This window comes from Gekko japonicus, unplaced genomic scaffold (genome assembly GCF_001447785.1).
Source record: "Gekko japonicus isolate JY-2015 unplaced genomic scaffold, Gekko_japonicus_V1.1 scaffold2326, whole genome shotgun sequence".
NCBI classification, from domain to species: Eukaryota; Metazoa; Chordata; class Lepidosauria; order Squamata; family Gekkonidae; genus Gekko; species Gekko japonicus.
In genome coordinates, this window is record NW_015165890.1 from 97,964 (window position 1) to 116,063 (window position 18,100).

The 18,100-nt window shown below is 41.4% G+C and overlaps 1 protein-coding gene across 2 annotated transcripts in view; it reads left to right on the forward strand.

The window, feature by feature from the left end:
• Positions 1-1,633: 1,633 nt before the first annotated feature.
• Positions 1,634-18,100, forward strand: part of RPS6KA3 (ribosomal protein S6 kinase, 90kDa, polypeptide 3) — a 66,215-nt gene continuing 49,748 nt past the window's right edge. For both annotated transcript variants that reach the window (XM_015411333.1, XM_015411334.1), the window contains exons 1-2: positions 1,634-1,927; positions 10,771-10,824. In XM_015411333.1, the coding sequence (XP_015266819.1) occupies positions 1,847-1,927; positions 10,771-10,824 (135 nt within the window). In that variant the 5' untranslated portion in view covers positions 1,634-1,846. The remainder of the gene's footprint in view (positions 1,928-10,770; positions 10,825-18,100) is intronic.

Genomic DNA, 18,100 nt, shown 5'->3' on the forward strand with positions numbered 1-18,100 from the left:
ACATAATATTTCTCTTCAAGCACAGAAAAGATTTGTACCTACTTGGCTTCAGATAAGGTGCTGCTTTGCCCCTTTCAACCATAACCTGGGATCCAAATATGATTATACCAACTATAAGACTCATGTAAGAACATAAGAGGAGCCCTACTGGATCAGACCAATGGTCCATCTAGTCCAGCATCCTGTCTCACATAGTGGCCAACCAGTTCCTCTGGAGGGCCAACAACAAGGCTTAGAGGCAGAGACCTTCCCCTGATGTTGCCTCCTGGCTCAGGGATTCAGAGGTTTAGTGCCCCTGAATGTGGAGGTTCCCCAGTCACTATGGCATAATAGTCATTCAGTCACCATGGCATGTGTCAGACCTTGGTGCTTAGGTATTGCCAAACCCTTACAAAGCAGCACTAGAATCAGGTGGATAGCCACATTGGTCTGAAGCAGCAGAACAAAATTTGGGTCCAGTGGCACCTTTAAGGCCCTCAAAAGTTTGTTCAAGGTATAAGCTTTCATGTGCAAGTACACTTCTTCAGATACTTGCACATGAAAGCTTATCCCTTGAATAAACTTTTGTTGGTCTTAAAGGTGCTGCTGGACTCAAACTTTATAAAGCAGCACTAGAGGGGCTTTAAAGCACAGCAGAGGCTGGTATAAGAGCTGAATCCTTTCCTCATTTTGAAATTGCCAAGGAAACAGCAAAAACGCAGTAGAGTTGTCCACCTCCCACCCTATGTAATCCGAAGCAATGGACTTAGAATGGTGTAACTCTGATTAGGATAGCACTGTAATTGTATTTTAAAATAAAATGTGGTGTAGTGGTTAGAGAATTCCAAGGGATGGCCTTGGCCACTATGCCATTTGCAGGTCCTCCAGGACAACTGGCTGACCACTGCGCAAAAACAGGAGACTGCTTTAGATAGTTCCCTATCTGAACCCACCAGGACACATCTTGATTTCAGTTATAACTTCACACAATTTACCATATAATCAAGAACCACAAACAAGTGAGTTTCTTCTGTCCAGATATATAGTTGAGCAATAAAGCTTTAAGAATCTTAAATTACACACAACTTTTTTTTAAACAGCAATAATAATAATAGTTTTACAAAGCACTTGAGGACACAAATAATTGCTTCCTGTATGTATCACGTTGCTAACCTAACTTTAAAAAATCGTAATTATTCCAGAGAACTTAAAATAAGAGGAGAGGGAAAAGGGGGGGGGGAGGCACTCATATTAAACGATCCCGTAAATCCAAGACGCGAGAGGTGGGCAGAGGCTGGCTGTCCTCGCCAGCAAGAGTACAGTCAGACTCTATTTCCGCACTCAAGAGGCCGTGATAGAACACTCACGTAGCCGGAGCATCCCAGCCTCCCCCACCCCGCGTGTCGCAACTGGATCAAGGCACCCCCATCCTCCCTCCGCCGCACCCGTGACTCTGTCCCTTTACTACCTGAGCTTCCCGCTGATTGGGTGGGCTGGTCCCGCCTTCTGCAATGACGCAGACAGCCTCGGGTTTGACAGGCAGGTAGGGCTCGGGCTCCGCCATGTTGGGAGCGGAAGCGGAGCGAGCCTTTGCGGGACAAGTCACAAACTGAGGTTGGGCTTGGCTGGCGCTGGTAGCGGCGGGTTCTGGTTGAATTCTTTCCTCCGGTCGCGGGGACGACTTTAGCTTCTTTCCACGTTTTCTGAACGGCGGCGGCAGCAGCAGCAGCGGCGGCGGCGGCGTCCCGGGAGTCTCCTCCCCCTTCGGGGAGGAGGGGGAGGCGGCGGCCGTGGCGGCGGCGGCGGCGGAGGAAGTGTCCTGACCCTTCGCTTTAGTAGGTGGCGGACTCGAAGTTAGAGCGGAAAGATGCCGTTGGCGCAGCTGGCGGATCCCTGGCAGAAAATGGCTGTGGAGAGCGCGGCGGAAAGCAGCAGCAACAGCGCCGAGGTAGGTAAACGCCGACAAGTGCTGGCGGCGGCGGCGGCGGCGCTCTCCGTGTGTCTCGGCCGGGGAGGGAGCCGTGGGGAGTTCAGCACCCTCTGTCGCCCTGAAGCCACTCAGCCGCACTTAAGGGAAGGGAAGGCTTCCCCGACCTCGCTTGGCTGTACGCTTGCCTGGGGGAGGCTGATCCGGCAGGGGGATATCCCCGCTTCCTTTCTTCCTCATCCCCGGGGCAGAGGCGCTCCCTTTCTTTCTTCCTCTTTTTCAAATGTCCCAGCAGAGAAGGGGGAGAGGGAGTTCCTCTTTCTTTACCTCCCTTTCCCCCCTTCTCTCTTGATTGCCCCGTAATTTCGGGCCCTTTCCCCGCTCCTCATACTGAGGTCTTCCTTTCCCCAAACTATTCCAGTTAATTTATTGCGGATTAATCACACTGCAAGGCTTTTTTTAAAGCCTCATTTTTTTTTTTACAGGAAGTCGGTAGGAGGTGACACAGGGGGTAGTTTCTCGTCCTTTTCAATACGTGATTGTGGGGGATTCTGACACACGTGAGCAGTGGGGAAATGGGGTGGAAACTCTTCCGACTTGATTACTACAAAGCGGGATGTTGACCGTAGTGCTTGTCTTGAGCCTTAGCTCCTGGGACTTTTAAAATTCTTCTCCTCCGAAGAGAGGAAGGATGAAACGCGTTTTAACTCTAGCACAATGAGGGAAAAGGGTGTGGGAGTTCCGTTTTCGTTCTCCTGGCTTTAGCAAGATGTTTGGTAGACCCCTACCATTAATAAAGTTTGAGTCTAGTGGCACATTTAAGGCCAACAGAGTTTTATTCAAGGTATAAGATTTCCTGTGCACACGCACTTCTGAAGAAGTGAGCAGTGACTCACTTAAAGCTCATACTCTGCCACAAATTTTGTTAGACTTCAAGGTGCTATTGCACTTTTTTCTAATGAGTTACCAGTCCCTACATATAGATAAAAGGTGAGCAGTAAATTAGCAGACAACATAATGAAGATGTTTAACAAGCTTAAACCATTTGTTTGGGTTTAATTCGGGGGGGGGGGGAATAGTGGGTGAAGAAGATAGGGTGTGAAGGAACTTTCCCATTTATATTCTACCTGTGTTCTGGATTTTGCCAAAGGAGGAGTAAGAAAACCAATCCCACTGAACAACTCCCTTTTCTGCTTTTCCACAACCCAATAATGTGATCTTCCTGGATCCAGTAGTGTCCTGTTTTGATGAGTGAGTGTATAAAGGTTGTCTTTTCATCAGACCGTTGAGTAGAGCCTGTGGGGCTGAATAATTCGGCTGCTTTTGTTCTGCCCTGGTGGTGTCTGATTACTTTCATAGTGAGTGTCTTTCTCCTCCTTCCATTCCCCCTCGGTTTGCCCAGATGCCCAACTTTCTCACACATGGGTCCTAACCTGGAAGGCAGAGTTGTTTGTACATGAGAGCTAGCTTTTTTTTAAAAAAAGAGGAAGCCTGCTTCCACTACAAAGGAGCGTCTCACTAGAGGAAGGAGGGTTCATCTGTATCAATCTCTTCCTTCTGTTATGTTCTAAGTTGCAGCTTGTAATTTATCTAACCATATCGATGTACTTGTGGTTTGACTGAATTTAGGTAGACTGATTTGATAAGTTACTTTTATAGCATATTTCTAAGAAACCCTCAGATGCTACTGCTGACAGTGAAGCGCTGTGAAAACTTGCCATACTCAGCTTCCGGACTCAGCTAAATCAGGAAACTGGAATGTTCATTTCTTTCTTGCCTAAAAGGTGTTTTGGTGTGTGTTTTTTTTTAAAAAGCAGTGTTACTTCCCAGTCATAAGACATTTATGAAATAACTGATTAAAACTAGTAAAAATTTAGTGTCAGAGATGTATAATTTAAAAACCCAACAATTATCACTTGTCTCCAAACTGCTTTAAATGGAACAGCCCCACTGTTAAGGCCACCAAAAAGTGCTTCTGCATGTTGTCACTTCAAGAGATAAACATAATATTTGAAATGCACATCAGATATGTTGGGCTTTTGTAAGCAGTATCTCCATGCTGTCTCTAATGACATTTAGCCTTGGTGCAGAGAGCGAGCAAGCAAGCAGTTGTTCCAGTATAAAGGGGTTCAGATATTATATCAAATGCAGACTGGTACCCCAGAGTCTTCCTCTGAGGACTGTCACATTTAAATTGATCCTTGGACTACATTTTCATCTCTAAAGAGACATTTTGACAAGTGCAGAGTTATTTAGTGGAAAGGCGGGGTACATTTTTCTTCATCCTCTTAAGAATGATTTTGTGTTGACAGTAATGTGGTGAAACTAATGCTTGAATAAAAAGTTGTTTAGGTTCACTGCCTGACCCAGGCTTCATGGCAACAACCTCACCAAGCGTGGACCTGCCACCAAAATTAGGGCTGAGCAAGGTCCTCCCTCCTTCTCAGGACCTCCAGCAGCCCCCAACGATGGAGTCCTTGCAATAGGACCTGAGAAACATGCCAGTCTCTGGAGTGGAAGCAGCCCCCCAGTGCCTCTCCCCAGGGTCACAGGGCCTTCAGCACCAGCCAATGATATCATTGTCTGGCACTGAAGGAACAACAGCAGTGTGGGTAAGAATGGTCCCCCAGGGACACTGCCAGCCCAGCAGTAGCAGCAAGTGTCTGCCCAGCCAGGATGGCATGGGTACAGACAAGGAGGGGCACACCAGACCAGGACTTGGGGTATTGGGTGAGGACAACGCAGCAGGTGGTTGCCCAAGAGTGGGCCAATGAGAGGGATAGGGAGGGCAGGCTGATGTGAGGCAGGCATTGGAGAAGGGTGGTGCTTCAGCTGTTGGCCCAGGTTTTGGCCCATTCTGGGCCAGGGCTTTTTTGCTGAGGCTAATCAACAGGACAGGAGAAACGCATACAAAGAGGCTAGGGAGGAGACAGTGGGATGTTGAGCCTGGGTGGCAGCATTCCTGGGGAAGAAGGGCAGATCTGGGTGCAATACCCTTATTCCCTCCTCCTTATTCTGAGGCCTGGGGAAACACAGGATAGCAGAACACACAGTGGCTGAGGGCAAGGGGCGGTGCTGATGAGGGGAAGAGCCTCACAATGTGGATCTTGCAAGTGAACTCTGTTAATGTTTTTGATACATAGGACTCCCCCCCCCAAAAAAAGGTTATGGGGACCTAGAAGACGACTGTTCTGTGTGCCCAGATTTGAACATGATCTATAGTACTTAATTTCCATGAGAATTGTCACTAAAGTTGAGTGTGCATATGGGATAAGTTCCTGTGTATGCAATATTACTTGGTTCTTCTCCCAGCACATGTAATACATTACAAAGCCAAAGGGGAGAAAAGATGATATGGTAATGCTAATTCAAAATCCCTTTGTTTCATGAAACACAGAACAAAATCCTAATATGTATAGATTTATGGAAGGATGGAGAAATGGGCAAAAGGATGAATTGTTTGATTTTTTAAACCTATAGTAATAGATTTTCATTACATATTTAATTACTATGATAAAGTTTACATGTAATATAAAATGTTGTGATTTTACAGATCATATTATCAGACATTATGAAGTGAGGCTGAGGCTTAGAGTATTTATCAATATTGTTACCTTGCCGTTTATTGACTCTGGAACATGAAAAAGTCCTGGTGATTGGGGCCTGAGTGGTCCAATAGGCTTTGCAGTTGTTTGTGTGATGCTGCTTCTTGTTCTCTGAGGTGTAGTAAAGATTATGGAGCTGCTGCAAGCAGTGACATGCTGGTTCTGTTTCTACCATACCTTTGGCACACCCTCCTGTCCTTCTGTAGTGGATTATCCACTACACCAGTTACCCTTGGCCTAATAATGCTATTTGTAGCTAAAAGAATAGTGCATTTATTGCTCATATTGTACAGTAGTTTTGTATCAGTCTGCATTTGGAGGTTTATGTGAAATAAAAAAAAACTAATTTAGTATTTAATGGTGCTTTTTATAGCTCCAACTAAATGGTTTTAATCTGACATTTTGCCAAGATACGTAGTACACTGAGTTTCCCGGCGATTGTATTAAGAGAAAAGGCTTATAGATTTGATGATGCCATCAGAAAACCAGGCAATGAAGACAACTTTTGACGTTTTGATCTAAGGTATTGTTAAAAGGTATATAAGGAGGTCATGGTGATGTGGTCATGTTGTGAGGAGACTGAAACTTGTTGGGGGAGGGTCACAGAATTAAAGACCTACATGGATGTGAATTGCCAAAGGATCCAGTGATTTTGCTTCTGTATTACCAGAAGGGCAAAATTTAGACATATGATGGATACGCATAACATGTAATAACTAAAAGTAGGAAAGCTTCTGTGACTAATGACTGTCTTTTTAAAAAGGCAAGTTACAGAAAAGAAAGTTAAATAATTGCATTACATGTAAATATACGCAGGAAAATTTTTTTACTGAAACACTGATGTTCTGTCAATATTGGACTAACAAGCAGAAGGATTCAGGGCATTCATCCACTATGTAACATAGTCTTCTTAAAGAGCACTTCATCTCGTGGAAAGTGGGACTGCCATTATCCAAGGATCTTCCTTTAGTGTCATAGCCCACCACTCTGTATCCCAAGTTCTACCCCCTAACCTCAGAATCAAGGTCGTACAGGAGACTGTAGAAGATGAAGGGAGAAAGTACAGATCTGGCTTTTTGTACAAAATACTTTGCATTCCATCATTAGTGCCAGTATAAATTTCATCTCCAGCTTTTGTATTTTATTGCTTCAATTAGTAGCAGATTTTCAAAATAAACCTGAAACATGTTGCCTTCTCAATATTATTACTTTCAGCTGATTATACTTTTTCCCATCAGAGGTTTTTGATGTCTGCAAACTTGTTCATTTTGCCTGTTATGTAGAGGTATTTGGAACTCACTTCCCCAAGTTAATTCTGTGATTGACATTACATCAAAAGAGCTTTAGACTACATTTACCCTAAAAGGTAAAGGTTCCCTTGCTCGAAAGCCAGTCGAGTCCGACTCTAGGGTTGCGGTACTCATCTCTGTTTCAAAGCCGAAGAGCCAGCGCTGTCCGAAGACGTTTCCGTGGTCATGTGGCTGGCATGACTAAACACCAAGGTGCACGGAACACTGTTACCTTCCCACCGAAGTGGTATCTATTTATCTACTTGCAATTTCTTGCTTTTGAACTGCTAGGTTGGCAGGAACATTTACCCTAGTGTTGTATTAAATACTAATTGGCTTTTTTTACTTTTAAACTTGTATTTCTTTACAACTTGGCTCCATTATGGTGGTTGATATAAACATAATATTTTTATTTAGATATTTATACCTGACTTTTCTCCCCAATAGGAGCCAAAAAGTGGTTTCCACTGTCCCCCTCTTCTCCATTTCATCCTCACAAAAACCCGGTGTCTGGCCCAGCAAGCTTCCATGGCAGAGTGGAATTTCGAACTTGGGTCCCCCAGATCCTAGTTTGACACTAACCACTATACCACAGTGTGTCTACACTGCATTTTTTGTATTTTAGAGATATACTTTGGAATGCTGCCAGAGGGTTAAGTAGTTTTTGGTAGTGTCTAATTTTTTTACTCTCATTGTCCTAAAGAAATGACTGGATGTAGTGAATCACAATTTCATGATAGGCCTTTCAGTAAATAGTACATTGCATACTACATAGTTGATTCACTAGCTAAGTCATAAAATAAGGTTATAGATCAGCTATATGTAGTTTATTCTTGCTTGGGTATCCCTTGCACATAGTTCAATTATAGGCCACTGAAATGATTATAGCATATAAAAGTTAGTGTAATTCTGCAGATCACAGGCTCCCACTTTAGTATCTTTCTTGACATATTTGTCAGACCTGTTTTCCATTGAAAAATAATTCAAACATACAAGATGTTGATCCTGCAGTTATTAACAAATATTTCCATAGACTCTAGTTTTTAATATTGATTAACTGGGATAAATAAGAATTGCGTGCATTTCTACTTTGTTTTACCCATAGAAAGCAGCAAAGAACAATTGAAATATGTAGTTTTCCATATGATGATGATTATATAACTTCAGCAATGAAAAATAAAATAAAAATGATTAGTAATTGCTTTGGCTACCAAAAGTAGATAAAGGAATATGAGCTGGCTGATTAAGGACCAATTTCTACAATATTACAGTTACGCCAATGCATAGGAAGCGACTAAGGCAACTAGATGTTGCTTGAAGGGAGGAGGATGAACATTTGAAATGTCCTTGGAAGCCACAGTAGGGTTTGCTAGCCTACTCGGGGGAGGTTTGTGCCGCAATTGTGTGTTGAGATTTTTGTTTTCTTTAAGCTCCATGCTTGGTCAGGAAATACAACATGTCACAAACTAGACTCACAATAATGTCTGGATTTGGGGGGGGGGGGTAAAACCTCAGTTAAAAATTATTTCCATTGCAAACTAAATTGAAGCATTCCTAGACTTTTGTAATGTGTGTTTGATTCATGGTCTTTAGCAGTGGATTTGTTTCCTGTCCCATTCCCAATGGCTAGAGGTGTAAAATGTCCGGAAATTTTGAAGCTCGGAAAAAAAACCCCGGGGTTTTTCCAGGTTTTTTTCCCCAGAAAAAACACGGAAATTTTCGGAGAAATTGAAAAAATGCTACATTAGCATTTATTTTGTCTTTTCTAGATTGAAAGTCATTCTGTTACTTTAGGAACATAAAATATGACTATGGACATTTTTACTTGGCATGAAATTATCACAACTAGCATATTAAAAATATAGTGTATCCAAACAATTATTTCAAACAGAATACCCACCCACATGCAAAAACAAAACTGAAACTTTTTAATTTTCTTCTGACAATCGCACCTCCTAAAGGAAGAAATGCATCTTGTTCTTGCATTGGAGGGTTCAGTTTGTAACCTAGGACTTGCTTGTCCTCAGTGCACAGAAATTAGATCAATCTGATACCCTATATATATTTATATAAATATTTGAACACCTTGTCTTAAAATATTTTATTCATCATGTTAAAATAAAACGTTCCATAATCTTTTTTTCTTTTTCTTTTTCTTTTTCCAATTTTTCCAATTTTTCGGAAAAAACAAAAAAACTTCAGGGAAAAAAAACGTGTTTTTTTTTAATTTTCCCGGTTTTTTTCCAGGCCTTCACATCACTACCAATGGTTGGAGGATATGATGGTATGGTTAGGGCTGCCAGCCTTCAGGTGATGGCAGATCTCCTGGGATTACAATTGATCTCCAGGAAACAGAGATCAGTTCACCTGGAGAAAATGGCTGCTTTGTAAGGTGGACTCTATGGCATTATTCCCCACTAATGTCCCTCCCCAAGCTCCACCCCCCAAATCTCCAGGTTATTTCCCAACCCAGAGCTGGCAAACCTATATGTTTAGGAGAAAAACAAGGTTTTTCAGGAAGGGCATTTCCAGCTGTTATGCAGATATATCAGTGCATATTTGTGGATTCTTAGTGTGAGATCTGAGGAATGGAAATAATGTTTGATACTAAAACTCTAAAAGTGGTTGCTCACAGGGAAAATTCTAGTTCCAAGATGGCAGTTAACTACATCTTAGAATATAGTAAGATGCAGAAATTACAAACAAGTAAGGAAAACCCTTCACTTTATAGTAGATCCTGCTTTTTCTTCAGGAATCCAGAGAACATTTCCAGAGTTTAGAGTGGTTTGCAGTGCTGCTGCTAAGTCTAAAGCAATGGCTCAGGACCAGCTTTATTTCTGTGGGGTGGCCTTTTTTTATGCATGTCATTTCTGTAGGATTGCAGGTGCTCGTCATTATTCGATGTATTTATTTGGTAGTGAATGCCTATGTCTGAATGAGCCATAAGAAATGTAAAACACAGGTATCTCCTGAAATACAATAGTGTTCCTTGGTGCCCATTAATGTATGAGCTGCCAGCTCAGACTATGACCGTTAAATAGATGATAATCCTCAGAATTACAAACAGCAAGAAGAGGGCTATATATTGGTATTATCAATAGGAGTCTGGCAAGAGAAGACACTCTTACCATTGCCTGCCCTTCTGTGGAGGGGCTATGGCTCAGTGGTAGAGCATCTGCTTGACATGCTGAAGGTCAAAGGAACAAGACAACTGTGTCTAATCACGCTGATGTAAATTATTATAACAATAAACAAATAGTAAAGAAACAAATTTATAGTGTGTTGTTTTCATTCATAAATGCATAATTTCATTTGTTCTCATTCATAAATTCAACAAAGTCTCTGGATTGTAATATTAGTTTCGGAAGTTGTCCTTCCGGAATATCAAATTATCATGACTCATCAACTTCAGAGTGTATAAATTGTTCAATACCAGACTAGCAACACTGAGAGAGTTCCCGGGTTAAATGGGTTACTTGTGGCCTGTCTTCTGAAACTACGTACAAAATTGTTGATATTGAACTAAGAAGCTGTCTGAACAACTTATAGACTCTGAAATTGATGTCTTGTTCCCTTGGCTTTTGTATATTTGACTGTGTGATCTCTTGCTATTCTTGCCACGCGGGTCCCAGGTTCAATCCTTGGTATCTCCAGTTAAAAGTTCTGGCAGTAGGTGATGTGAAAGACATCCAGAGAGCTGCTGCCAGTCTGAGTGAACAGTACTGACTTGGATGGACTAAGGGTCTGATTCAGTGCAAAGCAGAGTCATGTACATGTGTTCTTTTGTGGAAGAAGAAAAAAGAGCCATCACCACTGCATCCTTCCCCCATTGTCCTGTCTACAGCAATTGAAATGAACTTTTGTAGATTTTTTTACTACAGTAAAAACATTGTTATTTCTGAATTATAAGAATTTGGAAAATGTCTCTACTTTAGTTGCTTTAGTAATTCCTTTTTAAAAACTTTTTCAGAATGGCCAGCAAATTGTGGATGAACCCATGGGGGAAGAGGAGATCAATCAAACAGTAAGTAAAACATAAATGTTCGTATATTGTTTGGACATTGTCCAGCCAAGATTTTGGGCAAACTAGCAGTGACTTGTACTTTTGAAAATTATGGTTTCATTACACTAATGTGATTTTAAAAAATATTTCTGACACACAGTATTCTAGAAAAATTGATTCTGAAATTGACCCTGAAATTGACCTATCAGTTGTGCTAGGTTTTTATTGCAACATACACAGGTTTGGCGTTTTCATTTTCAAAGGGTATAGAGTGAAACTTTTTAGGGAAAATGTATCACTGAAGTCAAGTCATGGCCCACACATTTTAGCAGCAAGATTCATATAGTTAGCATAGTGTGATGACAATGTAGCACATAGCATGGGCAGAGGTGATACCAGCATGTGTGATGTGAACTTTTTGCACTGTTTTTGAATGGAGGAGGATACAAGTTGAGCAGATGACTAGTTTATGCCCTTTTGAGATGGCTTAGAGGAGAGTTGGCTTTTTCTTTTTTTGAGTTGGTTTAGGATTACTTAGATCTTTAAATGTTTTGACCTTAGAGCATGCATGAACTAAGACTTCTGTCTCTTTTCTTTGTGCTAACTGAAGAGTAAGTGTAAAACAGCCAGACTTACGTTAGTCCCATTTATTGATATTTGTTGAAGCAATTTAAGCACACATAGTTTTCCAACTGAAACCAGTAAACCTTAAGGTGTGAGCTACCTCAAAGTTCTTTAGCATCCAGCTCACACATTTTTGCCTTCGCTCAGGACAGATGGCTCCAGAGCTAACTCATTTAGGTAGCAGCCAAATCGCTCGCTCACAGCTTTAATGCCAGTAGCTCACAGAGTAGAATTCTTCCTCACAAGACTCCACAGTTTAGAGGGAGTGTTGGTTGCTAGTATTTGTTGTCGTTGTTCAGTCGCACAGTTGAGTCCGACCAAATTATCCCTTTTTTGAGGAAAACCTAGCTTGACTTAATTCTACAAAATCTGTAGTCTTTTAGTGTGTAGCGGTAAATTAAAGTTCTTTCATTAGCTACCTTTTATCCAAATTATTTAATGCTATGGCATCTGATTTAAGAAGTACGTGCTGTAGTTTTTAAAATATTATAACTACCAAAGTTCTTTAGTAAAGCAAGTAATTGTTTGCACTGCACCACATTATGTTATTTCTACTCTTTAAACAGCTCTGCAAAAATGAACAACTTTTAAATTGTTAAGTTTGGTATTTCTGATCTCTTTGGATTACATCGCTATGGTCAAAGGCACCCACAACTCTCTGTCCCTTAATTCTGGTTTGTCATTCATGGTCTCTCACTGCTGCCTTTCTCCTCTGTACTACAACTATTCCTTGCCACATCACACTCTCCGCTTTTAACCTTCCCTTGTTAAAAAGGCAAGGGGAATTCACACCAGAAATAATAGGCTGGGAAAAGGACACACAACTCTGCAGCTCAATCCGTTAATAAGTTAAATAATTGGGCGCATGCTGTGTGCAGTTACGAGCTCTGTTATATGTTCCACCATGTCATTTGACAGTTAGTTTTAGTGTGTTAAACTATAATGTTCATACTACAAATATTCAAAACATAAATACTCCTAAAGAAAAAATGGGCAGAAAATCTTAAAAGCGTGTTCAGTTCTTCATGTATCTGGTGAATGTCGAAATTAATAATAATAATATTTTATAGTTCTCCTTTCTAAAGAGATTCAGGGTGGATTACAAAATATGAAAAGCAATGCAATCAGGCCTCAAGGGCCTCAAATAAACAATGCAGCAAGGCTAGAAATGCTGAACTGAAAAACAATACAAATGGAAAAGCTGTCTAAGGGGTGACATACCATAGTGAAGAAAGGGATCACAAGGTAAAGCACATTGCTGCACAAAAGGGAGATGATATGTACAATAAAATTTACAATACAGTCACATCCTCCTGTGCTGTTCCATTATGCCACCATTGTAATTACCTTTAAAAATGCCCTCCTGAACATGTCTGTTTTGCAAATTATGTGAAATGATGTGTGGGGGCCTTCCTAACCACTTCAAGGCAGGCTGTTCCTCAAGGTAGGAGCTGCTACAGAGAATGCGTGTAAATGGTTGCTGATTTTACCCATTTGTTAGGTGGCACCTTCAAATGGCTGTGTTCAGTGAAGTTATTGTGATAGAGCGCACAACAGAGGTATTATTGAACTGAACCCAAGCTGCATCAGTGGAAGAAGACAATTCTCTACTTGTAATGATGAACATTCATTAGTTTAAATCTAGCTGTTTATCAGATGTGTATACCTATCAATGTTCCCTTGTTGTGCCTATCATCTCCAGTTTTTGACAGTATACCTAAACTGATGTGTTGCTTAGGTCTCGGCAGTGAACCAGGAAGCCACGTGTTTGAATGGAATTTTTGCCATAGGCTTGTTATATGGCTTTAGGCAAGCCAGTTCCCCTCAGCGCCCCCCCCCCCACATCTGCAAGGTACAGATGGAATTTTATAAGGATAATGTACATAAAAGCACTTTGAATACTCAGAAACACTATGTAAAAGCTGCTGGTTGGATTGTACTGGATTACAGTTTTGGAGAGGCTCTAGATTTTTTTCTGAATTTAAATCCTATGTCAGGGGTCACCAGTGTGATGCCCATGGGTGCCATGGTCCCCACTGACATCTCTCCTGGCACTTGCCCAAGTGTTTTTAGAAAGTGGGTGGGGCCAGGTGGGGCTTTTGCCCAGCAGGGCTTTGGATTGGCCATTGGACATTTGGTTGCTGTGCAGATTTTTTAAAAGTTAATTGTAAAAGCATCCTGTTACAGAGAGCTTTTACCTGAAATGTTGAAGAGTCGCTATTAGCGTTATGCATGACCTCCCTCACTGACATTTTGTGTCTGGCTTTGCCTCTTCTGGCAGCCATTTAAGAGTTGTCGTCGTTTCCCCCCCCCCCCACTCTGTCACAGAATTCCAAAGGCTCCCACAGCCTGAAAAAGCTTGGGGACACCTGCCCTAAGTACAAAGTGGGCGCTTTCACACACACTAAATACCGTACTTTCAGTCCACTTTGCAACTGGATTTTACTGTGTGAAATGGCAAAATCCACTTGCAAACGGTCACTGCAGTGGATTGGAAGTGCATTATTTAGAATGTGTGAAAGTGCTGAGTGTTCCCCCTTGGGGAACTCAAGGTGGCCTACAGTATAAATAAAAATCATTTAAAAAAACGCCCAACAATTATAAAATCCATAAATGTGACAGTTTAAAACCTCTGGTTAGGACTGCCAATAATAAAATCTAAATCAATCAAAGTGCAGTCCTCAATAAAACTGTCTTCAGCTGCCTCCTGAAGATCAACAGTGAGGGGTCCAGTCATACCTTCCTGGGGAGGTTGTTCCGTAATTGTGGAGCTGCCGTGGACAAGGCACACTCTCATATTGTCCACCAAACAAGCATCTTTAATTGGTGGAACAGTCAGGAGAGCATCTCCCTGTGATCTTAATTGTCGGGCAGGAACATATGGGAGAAAACAGTCCTTTGGATACCCTGCTCCCAAGTCCTGTAGGGTTTGAAAGAACAAAAGCAACACCTTAAATTGGGCTCAAGAGCGGATTGGTAGCCAGTGTAATTGCTGTAATATGGGGGACATATGCCTCCAGTAGCTGGCCCCTACTAGGTGTCTAGCCAAAGCATTTTGCACTAGAAGTAGCTTCCAAACACTCTTCAAGGGTAGCCCCATGTACAGTATATTGCAGGAGTTCAGTTTAGATTGTAACTATGACATGAATTACTGTGGCTAGATCTGACTGACCCAGAAATAGACACAGTTGATGCACCAGCCGGAGCCAGGCGAAGCGCTTCGAGCCACAGCACCCGCCTGGTTTTCGTAGGTGACTGCTTTGTCAAGCAGCACTCCCAAGCTATGAAACTGGCTTTTAAAGTAGAGTATAACCCCATCCAAGGCACGGGAGATATGAAGTCCCTGTTCTGCCTTTCTGCTAACCCAGAGGACCTCTGTCTTGTCAGGATTAAGTTTCAGCTCGTTCACCCTCATCCAGCCTATTACTGACTCCAAGCACCGGTTCAGAACATCAACACTATCCTCAAAATTAGGTGGAAAAGAAAGATAGAGATGGGACATTCAATTTCATAAATTATTATGGCCTCTTGTTTTTGTTGCTTTGCTTAGAGAAAGGAAAAAATCAAACTTTCTATCAGGAATTTTTCTGAATGCTGGAACATCTGGTAGTGGAAAGAAGTTTAGGGCTTGGTCCTTCCTAATTGCTTAGTGAGAAAACTTAGTTTCTAACATAAGGACATAAGCCCTACTGGATCAGACCAGTGGTCCATCTAGTCCAGCATCCTGTTTTACACAGTGGCCAACCAGTTCCTCTGGACAGCCAACAGCATGGCATAGAGGCCGAGGCCTTCCCATGATGTTGCCTCCTGGCTCTGGGATTCAGAGGTTTAGCATCTCTGAATGTGGAGGTTTCCCTCTGTCACCGTGGCTAGTAGCCATTGATAGACTTATCCTCCATGAATCTATTTAATCCCCTTTTCAAGCTGTTTATTCCTGAGGCCATCACTACATTATCTGGCAGCAAATTCCACATTTGAATTACTCTCTGATTTTCTTTTGCCCGCCCTGAATCTACTGCCCATCAGTTCCACTGGGTGTCCTGGAGTTCTAGTATTTTGGGGCAGGGAGAAAAATTCCTCTTGGTCCACTCTCTCTACCCCATGCATAATTTTATAAATATCTATCATGTCCCCCCTTAGTCATCTCTTTTCTAAACTGGAAAGTCCCCAGCTTTCCTCATAGGGAAGGTGCTCCAGCACACTAATCATCTTGGTTGCTCTCTTTTGTACTTTTCTCAGCTTTGCAATGTCCTTTTTGAGATACAGTGACCAGAACTGTACACAGTATTCCAAATGAGTCCACACCATAGATCTATACAGGGGCATTACAATATTGGCCGTTTTATTCTCAACCCCTTTCTTAATAAACCCTAACATAGAGTTTGCCTTTTTCACTGCTGCAGCAGACTGGGTTGACACTTTCATTGAGCTACCCACTACGACCCCAAGATCTTTTCCCCTCTCAGTCTCAGCAAGTTCAGACTCCATTAGCCTATATGTGAAGTTGGGGTTGTTTTTCTTCTCCCATTGTGCATCACTTTACACTTACCAACACTGAACTTCATTTGGCACATTGTCACCCACTCACCCAGTTTGTGGAGGTCTTCACAGTCAGCCTTGGTTTTCACTATCCTGAATAATTTGGTGTCATCTGCAAACTTGGCCATTATACTACTCACCCCTAGTTCCAGATAATTGATGAATAAATTAAATTGTTGTTGTTGTTCAGTTGCATGGTCAAGTCCGACTCTTAAATAGTACCAGCCCCAATAACAATCCTTATGGGACCCCCCTGCTTACTTCCCTCCGTTGTGAGAACTGTCCATTGATTTCTACTCTTTGCTTCCTGTCGTTGAACCAGTTTTTAATCCATAAGAGAACCTGTCCTCTTATCCTATGACTGCTAAGTTTACTTAGGAGTCTTTAGTGAGGTACCTTGTCAAAAGCATTTTGAAAGTCCAGGTATATAATGTCTACCAGGTCACTTGTCTACATGCTTGTTCACTTCTTCAGAGAACTTCAAAAGATTGGTGAGGCAGGACTTCCCTCTGCAGAAGCCATGCTTATTTTCCTTCAGCAGCCTTTGTCCTTCAGCAGCCTAACAATTCTATCTTTGATTACAAATTTACAATTTGATTACAATTCTATCTTTGATTCTACAAATTTGCTTGGGACAGACATTAGGCTGACTAACCTATAATTTCCTGGTTCCCTTCTGGATCCATTTGCTGTGCTTCAGTCTTCTAGTATAGCAGCTGAATTTAGCGATAAGTTACATATATGGGTTAGTAGATCAACCATCTCATTATTGAGTTCCTTAAGAATTCTTGGGTGTATGTTGTCAGGACCTGGAGACTTAATGGCTTTTAATTTCCCCAGTAGGTCTAGAACTTCATCTCTGGTCACCTCAGTTTGGTTAGGTTCTTCAGACTCCCTTCCTGAAAATAGGGGCTGTGGCATGAGTACATGCCCCACATTTTTCACAGTGAACACAGAAGCCAAAAAAGTCATTTAGTTTCTCTGCCATCTCCCCGTGTTTAAACTTCTCAGTCTCTGTATATGTTTTCTTCTTTGCTTTGTATATTATTTTCAGCTAAGCTAAGCTGAAAGCTGAATGAATATTAATTGTCCTGTAGCCCTTTTTAATGTTACGTGAATGAAGTCCTAAGCTTGGGATGGCTTCAAACTTGCACTCTATCCTAACGTTAAAACACCTTCTGACATAATTTGGGGAGGGTTTCATACAAATTAATCAGTTTATCAAGCCTTAAGTTTTGACAAAACCGGTTTTTAAACTGCTGAGAGAACCAAAATATTTTTGAAATTCTTTTGACTTGCAACTTGGCAGCTTTTATTGCCCATAGTTAAATTCGTAAAATTGTGTGGTACTGTTAGTAAAATCTACTTTTGGTGACTAAAAAAACTTCCATCCTTTTGTGTAGGTTCAGTATGTGGTGCTAAATGTAGTGAACAAGCCTGTGAAATCATCTCACACACTCTCTCTCCTCTCTTAAATGTGACCAGTAATGAAAAGCTTCTGGATTCATAGAACACTGTAGTATCTGAACCACATTGCATCTGAACCACAAATATTGTTTGTGCTATTTTCTCAAAACCAGGATTCCAAATGGCAGTTTAATTTTTACTAATTTTACTTTGAAGGGGAACATTCTCTGTGGGTATATGTGTGTATTTGGATGTAACAACAAAACATGGTGTGCTTCAAATCTGGAAGTCTTTAATTAATTGGCCGTATGCAAGAAGAGGAGAAAGGAAATGGTTGCACTTTAGAATTTCAGAGGATGGTTCCCATAACGGTCAAACTGGTTGTTCAGCCATTTACATCTCAGTAATAACAAAGAGCAGATTTGTTTTATTCTACAGACAACCTACACATTTTAACTTAAATTCCAAAACAATTTTTGTCTCGTACAAAGTCCAAAAAGCTTAATGTAGGCTGCGCTCACAATTGGCTCACTGATTTCTTCAAATATAATATACCCAGGATTAAGGTACTTTATGACAATGTAATTACTTAGATAATTTATTTCCAAAAGTGCTTGAGGCAGTTCACAAGAGATAATACAATAGTCAATGGACACCATTGTAAACTAATTCCGTATTGAAATACAGCAGCTGTAAAGTAGTTTTCACTTATACTAAGGCAACAGCA